The sequence below is a fragment of the Protopterus annectens genome, chromosome 10.part0, assembly GCF_019279795.1.
Source record: "Protopterus annectens isolate FY-2018-M chromosome 10.part0, PAN1.0, whole genome shotgun sequence".
NCBI lineage: Eukaryota > Metazoa > Chordata > Ceratodontiformes > Protopteridae > Protopterus > Protopterus annectens.
This window is the reverse complement of record NC_056744.1, coordinates 1078383583-1078399037: the sequence shown is the minus strand read 5'-3', so window position 1 is coordinate 1078399037 and position 15455 is coordinate 1078383583. Positions and strand designations below refer to the sequence as shown.

The 15455-nt window shown below is 41.1% G+C and overlaps 1 protein-coding gene across 1 annotated transcript in view; it reads left to right on the top strand.

Annotated features, from left to right (window-relative positions):
- LOC122813483 (cytochrome P450 4B1-like) overlaps nucleotides 1-15220 on the top strand; it is a 517660-nt gene extending 502440 nt beyond the window's left edge. The window contains exon 12 of the mRNA XM_044085822.1: nucleotides 14525-15220. Within this exon, the coding sequence (XP_043941757.1) occupies nucleotides 14525-14705 (181 nt within the window). The 3' untranslated portion in view covers nucleotides 14706-15220. The remainder of the gene's footprint in view (nucleotides 1-14524) is intronic.
- Nucleotides 15221-15455: the final 235 nt, after the last annotated feature.

The following is a 15455-nucleotide window of genomic DNA, read 5'->3' as shown; positions in this document are numbered from 1 at the left end:
CCTGGGCTTACATTAGATTGGCACAGCAGCCTCTATGGTGGTACAGAGTTTATGAGAGCAATTCAGCATAAGTTGCTGTGTTGACTGGGTTTGGAGGGGCACTGAATTTTGACAATCCATCACTTAATAAAAGCTAATTTGCCTTGTAATTGTTACTGTTTCTGCTTTTAATGGGATTACAGAGTTGATTTTGATTTTGAAGGAGACAGTTTTATGGTTGTATCTTACTAGGGAGGATGAGATGTGGGGGTGAGGGTGCATATTCTGCCATGTTTGTAAGCACGAGGTCCAGTATGTTGGAGCCTCTGACAGGTGTACTTACTGTTTGTTTTACTATTTGGTCAAGAGTCTTTGTAGTTACAAATTTCAGGAATTTTTGTGCCTTTAAATTTGAGACTGTGTAGGATTCCCAGCCTATAGAGTTGCAATTAAAGTCTCCTATGAGTAGGGTGTTAAGTTGGATGGTATGTATCTCCATTAGGTCCAAGTGTGCATTGTGAGCTTCATGGGACATGGAGGGTGACCTAGGTTATGGTACAGGATTTTGTCTGTAATCTGCACATGGAGAAACTCCAGTTCATCATCTTGTCTGACCACCCTAGAGGTATGTTGCTGGTCTAAAAGTGTGAAAGGCACTGAAACCTTGCACTGCTAGGGTACCCTCTGTCACTTTAAACCATGTCTCGGTTGCTGCACAGATGTTTATATTCTTGAGTGTGAGGAGGTCTTGGATGGAGTATGTAGGACAGAGCATGTGTATTTAACTTTAAGAAGCATTTCCAGATGTAGGCATGTGCATATAAATAGTGAGCATGTGCAGGCAGCAGTGCCATTTTGAGAGAACAGCCAGAGCGTTAACATGTATGAGTGTGGTAGTAAATCTCTTTATAAGTTTATTTAAGTTTAAGTTACTAAGCCTCATTCCTGGTGTGTTTGTGTGTAATAAAGCTGCCTGAACTGAACCCACAACTGTTCATCTCTTTTATCCTGAACGGACGAATGACAGAGTGTAGTTTCTTGATTAGGCTCCTGACATTGAGCAGTAGTAACACCTTAAGGTTCAGCTGAGTTAATTTTGCTATGTCAGAACGCTTGTGAATTTGGCATTGCCTAAAAAAGGCACTAGGGGAATGGATAAAGTTTTAGCCAGTATTGAAAAGCCTAGAGGGAGAGGTGCAGACCATCCTTGGCAAAGCAATGTTATCTATTAACCATGTCCTCCAAGCTGACAAATACTGGATCCCCTTAGAATGACACTAGAAAGATAGTCAGTTGTGGTAATCTATCATTTTTTGCTCATACTGTGATGGCAATATGCCACTCAATACTAGACTCATACCAGACTGAGACACATAGTCTGAAAGCTCCATAATGTCTGTCTTTATATAGTCCAGGGAAATAGATCTCAGGCCATTTACACCTACATGAATTATGATGGAATCATACTGGTACCTGTGATGTACTGACTTGAGTGTGTGCTTGATTTGGATAGCTCTGGCTCCAGATAAGCAAATAATCTTTCCCTGGTTAGGGGGACAGTAGTATATCTTACAATAGAGTCTCCTGTGATGAGAGTCCTGGGAAATGTGTTTGCTTGCCTTAGGGACTTTTTCAGACTATACTGAGTGACATTGTGTGATGTTAGATGCTGTTTTTTTCTGAGTGCCTTGGGCTTGCTGAAGCATAGCTTTGCCAATGGCTGGCCTAGGCAATCTTTGTTGTTTAGGAAGATTGCTTTTAAGTGCCTTAGCATACGTTGGTCTGTGTGTGTGTTGTGTACTATGTGAGGCGGGTGCTGTGTGCGTGGTTTTGACAACGTGATATGCACGTGTATGCAAGAGTTTAGCCTCCAGTGTCACTGTGTAAGTACACCTCTTGCATACTGTCTGCTCCTTTAAGAATTAAATAGCTGTCACTAAACTTGAAACAACTGCTACATTGTCTCAAAATGCCCATTTCTACCAAGATGACTACAGAGAGGTTACAAAATAGCATATCCATACTGTCCAGTCCTATGAATTGTGAGATATTAGGGGGTGGTGTATTCGGGTTAAAAGACTATTAAGGGTGTTTTATCAGGGCAGATTTTGCTAAACAGAATTAAATTCTACTAACTTTAGTGTTTGCACAATACTGAATTCAACTAAATCTGTAGGTATTGCCACTTCACTCCCAAGTAGCTGCTGTAGGCTTGTAGGTGCACAAGGTATTCTGAAGATTCTTAATGATGGTGACTCCATTTTTGGCACAGGCAGTGGTGGCTCTAACTTCTTTTCAATCCGGCCAAGGGCAATTATCACAGGCTTCCACATAAATTGGATTTGGTCACACAAGACAGGGGTTGTTTAAAACCTGAAAACCCTTTAACTCACTGGATGATAGTAATTTTGCTATCTTTTAGGCACTTTTTTCTCTGGGGATGTGCAGCAAATACTAATGTAGCGAAAAATGCTAATAGTGAAATCACATGTTCAAGTGGAAAAGATTGTGTCTAGCTGGTGCAAGAGCAAGAACCAGCACACTTTTCAAGCCTAGCTTCTCTAGTTGTTGATCATTTGTGTGAGTTACTGCCCTCTGGCCTTTGTTATTCCTGCATCATAGTTCATTTTCCCGACATTTCTACTTGTTTGCCCTTAGATCCTCCCTTTCTAACAATTCTCAGGCTAAATAGTTGCATATGCATCCATGAAACAGTTGCCGGATCCTTGGTATCTTAACGTTTTGCTTGAAAAGCTTACTCTTTTTTTTTCCATTTGAACAAGCTCATCAGGCTCATTTGAGGTTCTTAACATGAAAACCTGTTTTATGCATTGCTCTGACTTCTGTTAGGAGAGTATCTGAATTACAAGCACTTATGGTGAGTCAACTATATCTCATTTTTCACAAGGGCAGGGTTTCTTTGAGAACTAACCTTTCATTTATGCCAAAAGTGGCCTCAGAGTGTACCTTGAGCCAGACTAGTAATCTCCCCATCCTCTTCCCTGAACCCAAGAACAACTGAGAAAAGATTCTTCACACTCTAGATTCTTACAGACCGCTCAGATGCTACCAAGACAAAACCTAAGCCTCCAGGAAAGCTGATAAGCTGTTTCTGTCCTATGAAGAGGAAAGGACAACAGTGTTAAAACAGACTATTTTCAGATTGTCTCATGCTATTGCCTTTTGTTAAGTCACCATAGTAAGCCATTTCCAGGCAGGGTTAGAGCCCATTTCACAAGGGCTATGGCTTCTTGTGTGGCTTTCTGGAAAGGTGAGATTGAGATTAAGTGTTAAGGAATCTATCCCACTGGTTAGATTTATTTTAGGAATCTTCATAAATTTATTATATTACAAGTATGCGAGCCCTTGCAGTATCTAGTAATCTTCACAAAGAACCCCTGAAATGCATCCATTTACGCTTGTATTCTACCACCTTTGCAAATAGTTTCACTCTCAGGATATTATATCCTTGTGTACAGTTAGAAAACAGGGTTTATATTTTAATGTGGTAAGTCTTTTGTCTTCTGTTTTAGGAAGGGACTGGTGAACGAAATCAATCCTAGTACTACAGGACAACTCTCACTGGCAGGTCTTCATCTCAGCCCTCTCTACTGTACTTGCAGACTTTTAGTTGCATGTTTTATTATATGTTATGTACTTACAAGCCAAGTAAGCTCAATAGACATAAAAGCCTTTCTTTAGAGGTAACTGAGGAACATGGGATGACTGAGCAGGTTTCTTACAGCTGGACATGCAACTTAGAGAATCAAATATACTACTAAAGTATGAAATTTATTATCCAAGTTGACGTTTGGAAGGCTCTGTGGAGGCACAAGAACTGATGCTTTGAGTTCTAACACTTAAAAAAGTAAAGTGCAGTTCTCACAAAAAAAAAAAAGAAAAAGAAAAGAAAAAGAGCAAATTCTGAAAGTGTTACATTTTTGTAACTTTTTACAGGGGAGCTTTAGCCCCTCCCCCACTGTGCCATCACCCCTATTACTTGTGTATGCTGCTGTCAAGATCACTATACCTGGTAAGTGTGGAGTCAGCCAAGCAGTGCCACAGTCACTCAGTAGAGTACTCCTAGCTACCGAGAACTCAGAAAAGCGACTATTTTCTGGATTTAAGTATCTTTGCTGTTTCTTACTTGGAATAGCTTCTGTAGCTTACCCTGAACAAGCTTAAACTGTTTTTTTAGCTGTTTGCTGCATTATTTTAAAATCTGCACTTAAAGTTACTTTTTAGTCTAATTTGATCGAAAGTTTGTTTGTTTGTTTGTTTAATTTAACTGTTGAGGCTGCCCACTAAAGTGTGCTAGCCTGTGTAAGTGATTTATCACTGTTTCTGCATTTTCTGTGTGTTTCTATCAAAAAAAAACCAAAAAAACAAAAAAAGAATCCTTGTTTTCCCGCCTCTCCTCATCTAGTTTAGACCAGTTTACAGGCATTGCTGTATTCTGGGCTGTGGTGTAGTTCCTGTGTTGTCCATTACCTTACTTGGATAGAGGGAAGTTTCTTTGCTCACCAGTGGGAGTGGGGAGCCTTGAGCAGCCTACCTGTCCCTGTAGGAAGTGACCTCAGCACAAGAGCTGTAGTAATTGGTTGTTTTGGACCATTTCTAGCTCTTTTTGTAGTTCCCCTGTTTAAAATCCACCTCTGGGCATTTTTTCTGGCTATACTGCTCAGACAAGCTCCTCGTGGTCCTGCAGAGTGCTCCTAGCTGAGAACTCAAGCGACTACTTTCTGGATTTAAGTATCTTTGCTGTTTTTTTACTTGGAATAGCTTCTGTAGCTTACCCTGAACAAGCTTAAACTGTTTTTTTAGCTGTTTGCTGCATTATTTTAAAATCTGCACTTAAAGTTACTATTTAGTCGAATTTGAACTAAAGTTTGTTTGTTTGTTTAATTTAACTATTCAGGCTGCCCACTAAAGTGTGCTAGCCTGTGTAACTGATTTATCACTGTTTCTGCATTTTCTGTGTGTTTCTATCAAAAAAACAAAAAAATAATCCTTGTTTTCCACCTCTCCTCGACTAGTTTAGACCAGTTTACAGGCATTGCTGTATTCTGGGCTGTGGTGTAGTTCCTGTGTTGTCCATTACCTTACTTGGATAGAAGGAAGTTTCTTTGCTCACCAGTGGGAGTGGGGAGCCTTGAGCAGCCTACCTGTCCCTGTAGGAAGTGACCTCAGCACAAGAGCTGTAGTGATTGGTTGTTTTGGACCATTTCTAGCTATTTTGTAGTTCCCTGTTTAAAATCCACCTCTGGGCATTTTTTTCTGGCTATACTGCTCAGACAAGCTCCTCGTGGTCCTGCAGAGTGCTCCTAGCTACAGAGAACTCAGAAAAGCAACTACTTTCTGGATTTAAGTATCCTTGCTGTTTTTTTACTTGGAATAGCTTCTGTAGCTTACCCTGAACAAGCTTAAACTGTTTTTTAGCTGTTTGCTACATTATTTTAAAATCTGCACTTAAAGTTACTTTTTAGTCGAATTTGATCAAAAGTTTGTTTGTTTGTTTGTTTGTTTGTTTAATTTAACTGTTGAGGCTGCCCACTAAAGTGTGCTAGCCTGTGTAACTGATTTATCACTGTTTCTGCATTTTCTGTGTGTTTCTATAAAAAAAAACAAAAAAAAATAATCCTTGTTTCCTGCCTCTCCTCAACTAGTTTAGACCAGTTTACAGGCATTGCTGTATTCTGGGCTGTGGTGTAGTTCCTGTGCTGTCCATTACCTTACTTGGATAGAGGGAAGTTTCTTTGCTCAACAGTGGGAGTGGGGAGCCTTGAGCAGCCTACCTGTCCCTGTAGGAAGTGACCTCAGCACAGGAGCTGTAGTAATTGGTTGTTTTGGACCATTTCTAGCTCTTTTGTAGCTCCCTGTTTAAAATCCGCGTTTGCGTGGTTTTGTGCGTTTGTGCACATAGCGCAGCGCCGGTTAAACAAGGTTAAACTTCTTCTGGCTCTGCCAAGTCTGCTCTTCAAATTTTCCCTTAAGGAAGCTCTACTCTTAGTATAATCAGACTACTCACTATATTATAAGCCTAGCACTTGTTCTCAAAACTTCTCTACTAAGTAAGCACTCTTGTACTAAGTAAAGCACTACATCCGCCTACCATCCCTGTGAATATCCACTTCCCTTAAAGGCACAGCACTCCCTTATACTGTTCTAGCATGTCAAGTGGTAGATTACTGGCATCCTCTCCAGTTCAGCTGGTTAATCTGGGTATCTTGAGACAATGCTACAATTGTCTCATGTACACAGACAACCCTCTCCTCCTCCCAACAAACACAAATACATGTGAGAGATGCAACTATATAGCCAAACTGGAGGCTGAACTCTCTCAACTCAGGGCTGGCATGACCAGACAGGAGGAGATGGTAACCACACACACAACAAACCCAGTCCCACATAGACCTACCACAACTGAAAACCGAACACATAAAACACAAAGACATACTTTCGGAGGCTCTAATAAAAACTTACCAAAACAACAGAGGCTCCCAAAGCAGACATCAAAATCCACCACCTCAAAACAAAACACATGCAACACATACTTCAATAAATCAGTGTGTCAACCAATCACAGCCCTTAAGGCCAAACACCATGCCTGATACACTAGTAATAGGTGACTCTATAGTCAGACACACTGATGTCCAGCTTACCAGGCTGAACAAGGAGAGGGTGATTGTGAGCTGCCTGTGGGAGCTAGGATCCGCCACATAACACACGCACTCAGGTCACTACAAAGCAAGTACAAATATGACTCCGTCATTGTCCATGCTGGCGTGAATGACCTGAGACATACCTCCCAGGACTACATGAAAAGAGAAACAGAGGAGCTCTCCGATTATGTAGCCAAGGCTGGTATGACCCTGACCCTGAGCAGCATCTTGCCCTCACCAAGAATGATGCCACAATACAAAGACAAGATGATCAGCTTTAATAATTGGCTCAAGTACTGGTGTCATTCTAAGGGGATCCAATGTCTGTCTGCCTGGGATGACATGTTGGACAAGCCATGCTGCTTCGCAAGGGATGGCTTACACCTGTTACCACTGGGCTTCTGGATATTGGCTAAGGCTCTTGCCACCCCCATAATGTCTTTTTTAGGCAAGGCTCAAAAGACAAACCCACCTCCTTAGAAAACAAAAATGGAAAAACTAAGGGTAATGCTGCTCAGCGCCAGAAGTCTAAATCTCAAGATGCAGGCACTCGATGCACTCCTCAGCATGGAGAACATCGACGTCTGTGCAGTAACTGAAACCTGGTTCAAGGCTCCTGAGAGCACCCCAGCTACCAGGCTATACCTCATTATCATGCTTTTATTTAAAACCCAGGCGAACCACAAGGGAGGGGGAGTGTCCATATTCATCAAGGACACCCACACCTCCAGGCTAGTAGCAACACATGAAGCATCAGAGACCATACAGGTGCAACTAACCATAGGCAAAACTGCTATACAACTGGTAGCATGTTACAGACCACCCTCCCAATCTCAGGAACCCCACTCAGACTTCCTGAAGACATTGGAGGACATGAATGTATCACAAAATACCATCATACTGGGAGACTTCAACTACCCAAACATAGATTGGGTACATTATTTCTAGCCCTAACACCCTAGCCCAAAAGGTTCTGGAATTCATAAATTCAAATGCACTGGAACAACTAGTCACCTCTCCCACTAGGGGAGATAATATACTAGACCTGATCATCACAAACATGGGGACAAAATGCTCCAGACCGGAGGTATACCCCTCACTAGTGAGATCTGACCACAAACTAATCACCCTGGATATACATATCCACCTCCACCCCAGCACAAAGACCACAGTGAAAAACTTCTCAAAAGCAGACTTCACTCTTCTTAAGACTGAGATGGTATCCTTTAAGCCCACTGGGCCAGTGGATACCACATCCCTAATGCGAATCCTTCACAAATGCTTTCTATGGACATCTCCAAGAATGCATGGATCATCACAATCCCAAATAAATCCAAGTCCCTCTCCACCAAAGGCAAGCGTCCTGTCTGGTGGACCTCAATAAACAAATTGTATAACAAAGAAGGAAGCTACTGCATGTCAGAGCAAAATCCCATAAAGGGAAGACATCTCTGATCAACATTAGCAAAACTTCGTTCTCTCATAAAACATCAAGGCCAACTTTGAGAGAAAAATCGCTAAGGACACTAAAGATAACCACAAAGCCTTCTTCAGCTATGTTAGAAACCTGGGTGGAAACCCTCAGATATGCTCAGAGTTAGTTCACAACAACAAAAAATACACTGAACCCACAGATATTGCCAACATTCTGGCTGACAGGTTCAGCGCAAATTTCTCCCTCCCTCACCCCAAAGAAGAAATACTTATCCCAGCTGAATGTAATCTCCCTGTCATCTCAGATGTCCAAGTGAGAACCGCAGTCAACAAAGCTAAAAACACAGCATCAATGGGACCTGATGGTATCCCGGGTTGCGTGCTACGTGAACTCCAAGAGGAGCTAAACCCGCACATAAAAATGCTATTTAACCTTAGCCTTACTACAGGATATGTACCTGAACACTGGCGTACAGCAACAGTGATCCCACTCCACAAAGGGGGTACCTCTACAGACACTGGGAACTACCGCCCCATAAGCTTAACCAGCCTGGTCTGCAAAGCTATGGAAAGAATCATTATGGAACTCATAAACAGAGACATAGGGGACCTACAGACACTTGACCCCACCCAGTTCGGCTTTGTAAAGGGCAGATCCTGCCTTTTGAACCTGGTTGACTTTTTCAAAACAGTCACTAGAGCCATTGATGAGGGCAAAGCAGTCCATACAGCCTACCTGGACTTGGCTAAGGCCTTCGACACAATACCCCACTCAGGCGTCATAGATAAGCTCAACAGCTTAAACGTAAACCCTTATTTCACTAGATGGGTTGCAAACTGGCTAAAGGACAGAACCCATAAAGTTAAAATCGCTGGAGCAATGTCAGACTCAAAGCCAGTCACAAGTGGTGTCCCACATGGATCTGTCCTGGGACCCCTCTTGTTCGGCATTTATTTCTCAGATGTTAAAGCAAACATGGGAGGGTTGTGGCTGACAAAGTCCGCATGAATGACTGCAAACTAGGCACCATAGTCGATACACCAGTGGACACATACATCCTACAAAAGGCCTCACAGAAGCGGACAACTGGTGCCGAGTCTGACTTTAAACTAAATGCCAAAAAATGTATAGTCATCCCCTGTGGGAAAAACAAAGTACCCACAAATTATCACATAGACAGCAACCCACTGAGTATGGAAAAAGTAATCAGAGACCTAGGGACCCAAGTCGACAGCGACCTCTCATTTGACACCCACATTGCCAAAGTGGTTAGAAAAACATTCTACCTTGCACACCTCATCTTGAAGGGATTCACATCCAGATCCAAGGATGTCATTGTACCCCTATACACCTCCCTCATCAGACCCATGATTGAGTACTATGCCCCATTTGGTATGTACCTCACCCGGCATTTGCAGCAGCTGGAGAGACCACAAAAGTACCTCACCAAGAGGATCAAGGGTCTCCAACATATGTCTTATTCTGCCAGACTAAAGAAACTTCAGCTCTATTCAGAAGCATACCGCCTGCTCATAGGTGATCTCTGCCTGATGTACAAGGCCATGTCCAATCAGGATCTGATGGACATGCTCCACCTCAAAAAATCCAAATCCATCAGGACCACGAGAGCTAAAGACTTAAACCTCAGCACAAGTATGAATAGGACATGCTGGAGGGATAGATTCATAACCCAGAGGCTTCCCATGCTTTGGAACAAGATCCCAGTTCATATTAGGCAGTGCCCCTCACTGACTCTCTTCAAGAGAAATCTTGATGAGTGGATGGGAGATCGTAAGTTTACCCCAGGGGTCACATCTGTGTCACTGCTAGACAGGGGCACAGTAAACTAATTCTGTTATATAAGGGGACCTTCATTGTGTCACTACTAGACAGAGGCACAGTATTCTAAATTTATTCTGTACATTTTTGTACCATTTCATGGGGTGGCAAAAGCCACATCACTATGGCTAGGCTTACAAATGCCCCAGGGCAGATAGCCTAGTACTAAACTATGAAACTAAACTATGAAACTATGAAGTAGCTGCTGTAAGCTTGTAGGTGCACAAGGTATTCTGAAGATTCTTAATGATGGTGACTCCGTTTTTGGCACAGGCAGTGGTGGCTCTAACTTCTTTTCAATCCGGCCAAGGGCAATTATCACAGGCTTCCCCATAAATTGGATTTGGTCACACAAGACAGGGTTGTTTAAAACCTGAAAACCCTTGAACTCACTGCCTGGATGATACTAATTTTGCTATCTTTTAGGCACTTTTTTCTCTGGGGATGTGCAGCAAATACTAATGTAAGAAAAAATGCTAATAGTGAAATCACATTATGTTCAAGTGGAAAAGATTGTATCTAGCTGGTGCAAGAGCAAGAACCAGCACACTTTTCAAGCCTAGCTTCTCTAGTTGTTGATCATTTGTGTGAGTTACTGCCCTCTGGCCTTTGTTATTCCTGCATCATAGTTCATTTTCCCGACATTTTTACTTGTTTGCCCTTAGATCCTCCCTTTCTAACAATTCTCAGGCTAAATAGTTGCATATGCATCCATCTATGAAACAGTTGCCGGATCCTTGGTATCTTAACGTTTTGCTTGAAAAGCTTACTCTTTTTTTTTCCATTTGAACAAGCTCATCAGGCTCATTTGAGGTTCTTAACATGAAAACCTGTTTTATGCATTGCTCTGACTTCTGTTAGGAGAGTATCTGAATTACAAGCCCTTATGGTGAGTCAACTATATCTCATTTTTCACAAGGGCAGGGTATCTTTGAGAACTAACCTTTCATTTATGCCAAAAGTGGCCTCAGAGTGTACCTTGAGCCAGACTAGTAATCTCCCCATCCTCTTCCCTGAACCCAAGAACAACTCAGAAAAGATTCTTCACACTCTAGATTCTTACAGACCGCTCAGATGCTACCAAGACAAAACCTAAGCCTCCAGGAAAGCTGATAAGCTGTTTCTGTCCTATGAAGCTAAGAGGAAAGGACAACAGTGTTAAAACAGACTATTTTCAGATTGTCTCATGCTATTGCCTTTTGTTGTCACCATAGTAAGCCATTTCCAGGCAGGGTTAGAGCCCATTTCACAAGGGCTATGGCTTCTTGTGTGGCTTTCTGGAAAGGTGAGATTGAGATTAAGTGTTAAGGAATCTATCCCACTGGTTAGATTTATTTTAGGAATCTTCATAAATTTATTATATTACAAGTATGCGAGCCCTTGCAGTATCTAGTAATCTTCACAAAGAACCCCTGAAATGCATCCATTTACGCTTGTATTCTACCACCTTTGCAAATAGTTGCACTCTCAGGATATTATATCCTTGTGTATAGTTAGAAAACAGGGTTTATATTTTAATGTGGTAAGTCTTTTGTCTTCTGTTTTAGGAAGGGACTGGTGAAAGAAATCAATCCTAGTACTACAGGACAACTCTCACTGGCAGGTCTTCATCTCAGCCCTCTCTACTGTACTTGCAGACTTTTAGTTGCATGTTTTATTATATGTTATGCACTTAGAAGCCAAGTAAGCTCAATAGACATAAAAGCCTTTCTTTAGAGGTAACTGAGGAACATGGGATGACTGAGCAGGTTTCTTACAGCTGGACATGCAAGTTAGAGAATCAAATATACTACTAAAGTATGACATTTATTATCCAAGTTGATGTTTGGAAGGCTCTGTGGAGGCACAGGAACTGATGCTTTGAGTTCTAGCACTTTAAAAAGTAAAGTGCAGTTCTCACAAAAAGAAAAAGAGCAAATTCTGAAAGTGTTAAATTTTTTTAACTTTTTTACAGGGGAGCTTTAGCCCTTCCCCCACTCTGCCATCACCCCTATTACTTGTATATGCTGCTGTCAAGATCACTATACCTGGTAAATGTGGAGTCAGCCAAGCAGTGCCACAGTCACTCAGTAGAGGGGCAGCAGGTTCTGCATTGGTATATATCCCCCATTTGCTCTTACGATTTTATTGCTCTGATGGTCGTAATACTATCCTTAGACTTTCAGTAAGTAGCCCATTTGGGTAAGTATGTTGTGGGTGTACTGGAAGGGGCACTACATGTATGTTGTTTATTGTTGTCAGAGAGAACATGCTTCATTTCCAGTTTCCTTTTCTTCCATTGTAAAGTGACCTGTAAGAAAATTATGCTTTAGTGATTCAAGAACTGCAAACTTATTTGGGTAAGATTTTTGGGGAGTGTTTACAAGCATTCTTTTAGCTGCATTGTTCATGTGTGTTCTGTCATACCAGGAAAAAATGTTAAAATAAATAGTGTTACCAACAGCACCTTAAACAATTTAACTTTTTTACTGTAATTCTGAATTTCTATCTAATTTTCTTTATGATGAAACTTTTATAATATAGACTTTGATTGAACAATATCTTGTAAATGACCTTTGATTTTTGTCTTTGTCATTTTCTTTTTGCCCCTGTGCCTGCTAACTGTCAAGCCCCCCCCCCCCCCAAAGATGGGCACTGCCCATTCATTCCCTTACCTAGGAATTTCACCAGAGATCAGGTTGCAAGCTGTCTGATTGGAGCTTTCACTCAGGTAGCCACAAAGATGCTTTATGTTCTCACCAGTATCCAACATTGTGGGCATTTGTAAGAACCTAATCTCTCTGGGCAGGAATCACCACAGAGGCCCACAATGCCTCTGTTGGGCGTGTGTACATTTCCACAACCCACACTGAAGGTTATCATCAGGCAGTGGCTTGATGAGCCTAACTGTTGCCCCAGACCATGCATTTGCATTGCTGTCCCTCTTCTGAAGGACAGTGGCACTGCTTGGCTGACTCTATCCCAGCCTCCCCTATCCTGTCCTGTCAGCTCCATCCGGTATCCAACTACTACAAGAAATGTGGTCATCTGGAACATTGTCAGGGCTTTACTGTTTATTTATTTTAAATTTGTTGACCATGTGTTTTTCCGGACTACTCAAAAATCTGAATATTGGGTGGTAGTGCAGAAAGCACTGTACAAACTCCAGTATTCTGTGGAGTTTGTACAAAAAAAAAACACATAGAAAGGTGGCAACCCTACCTTTCAGTGGAGGCCCAGGGAGAAAAGCTGCAGTAAATGAAATACAAACAAAATCTTTTAAGTTATACAATATCAATAATGTCAGGCAGAACACAATTAAGATAAATTTGTAATGTCAAAGTAGCTGTGATAGTAACTATACCTAAAGCAGTAAGCCTAATTATACTAATGATATTCTATACAGGTACAGTTAAATAACTATGCAGTAAGATAGCTGTCACACTACAGAGTACTGAGTTATTTACAAATGTGGAAATCAAAAGACTGATTTAATTATGAGATAGAAAGGAAATGAGTGGTAAAAGAGTTAAGAGAGAGATGGGTAGAAGGTGGGGAGGGTGAAGACAGAGTGACAGCTGGTAAGAGAGTAGAGGAGAGCAGAGGTATAGTACAAGGTAGGGGTACAGTAGAAGGTAGGGGTACAGTAGAAGAGAAGGAAGAGAGCGCAAATGATATACTTATCCTGGAGAGGTACAGCTACAGAGTCAGGATTTTGAGAGGGGTTTTCTTAGATGTGTTTTGAATGCCTGCTGTTTCTCAAGAAGCCCTAAGTCATGTGGGAGGGCATTCCAGAGGGTAGCAATAGAGTCTGACTACAAGGAGGCTCCCAATGCATTTGGGTTTTAGTGATGGAGAGGAGAAGTTTGCCTTAAGAGCAAAGAACTTTGGTAGAGTGGTAGCACTGAAGCATGATTTTTAGATGCAGATACTTATCAGGGTAGTATAAAAGAGTATGAGTTAGTAGTATCTGACTATAATGGAGGTGATGTGGGAGTTCAGCCCAATTTAATTGTTTAAGGGCACAACAATGATGAGTTCTAAAGGGGCTATTTGCAGCAAAGCAAGCTGTGCTATTGTGTATTGTTCCAGCTTTGGTTGTGTGGACATTTATAGGTTAGTAAAGGGTTAGGAGGCATACAGTAGGGTGGACAAATGGTATGCTTTAGCTATGGTCTATTAGGTAGGATTATGTTCTATACAAGAGGCTGAGCCTTGGATGTGTAGGTCAAATTTCAAGTTGTCAGCAACTGACTCCTAAAAGTTTGGTATTAGGGACCTATTCAATAAGGGTGTTATTTAAATGAAGTGATTTTGACAAGAGTTTTGTTTTATCCCTATATCATACTTGAGCTGGCTATCTATGATATTTTTTATCTTGAAAAATTCCAGTGAACAGTTCATCAGACTAATTTATTGTGTGTTTGTGTGTGTGTGTGTGTGTGTGTGTGTGTGTGTGTGTGTGTGTGTGTGTGTGTGTGTGTGGCCATGCATGTGCACACATGTGTATGCACATGCTCTACTAATAGTCAAACATAAATTGCTAAATTTTTGAACATTTTGTGTACATATAACTTATTTGTTGATACTGATAACTTTATCTACATGTTCCTTTATCTTTGTCTTTCAGAAACTGTATTGGCCAACAATTTGCTATGAATGAGATGAAAGTAGCCACAGCACTGACACTGGCCCGGTTTGAATTGGCACCAGATCTAGCCAAGCCCCCTATTAAAATCCCACAGCTGGTTCTCCGATCAAAAAATGGAATACACCTTAAGCTTAAAGTTATTAATACAGTGAAAGCCTAAAATGGACAAAAGTATAACTTAATCATTTTTGAAACTTAAAAGATTTTGACAGAATCTATAAAAAGAGATGTATTATATATTTTTGAGCCTATGGAGTAAATGCTTTTTAACCAAGAAATGTTCGTAAAACTGTTTGAAATATGACCCCCTAAAAAGTACCTCAGTAAATTGTATTGGTTTGTTCAAAGACTAATCTATTGAAAATGTGTTGCCTGTGAGAGTCCAGTAGATGAAACACTGTAATAGATATACTGTTTGACTATGATAAAGTAACAATTATGAAAGCCAAAATAGTGGTTGCATTGTCTTCATTTCTTTCATGAAATATGAGAAAACAATAACTTCATCTCCTTTCAAATGCAAATTAACTCACACCAGAATAATCCCCTTTTTTATAGTCATAAGAGTATTCTTCCTTTGACTGTGAAGTCACATAAGCTTTGTCTACAGACAGTAGCTGTGATGGTGATGATTTTTTTATGGTAGTACTTCAGCTTTCACACACAAACTGCCATTCTCAACCACCCAATAACTACTTGTTGGTTGCATACACCACTGATTGATGAAGAGAAATAATTTCTTCCCACAGTAGTGCATTGTCACTTGCTTCAGCCCTCCTCCCCAGCATATACATACAGATGCATGCATAAGCACCCTGACAATGCAAATTAATAGTGGTACAGTTGTTTAAGTATGCTGAAATCGCAGTTGCTTTTAGTTGCTTAAACACACGTTACCATCCCAAACTCT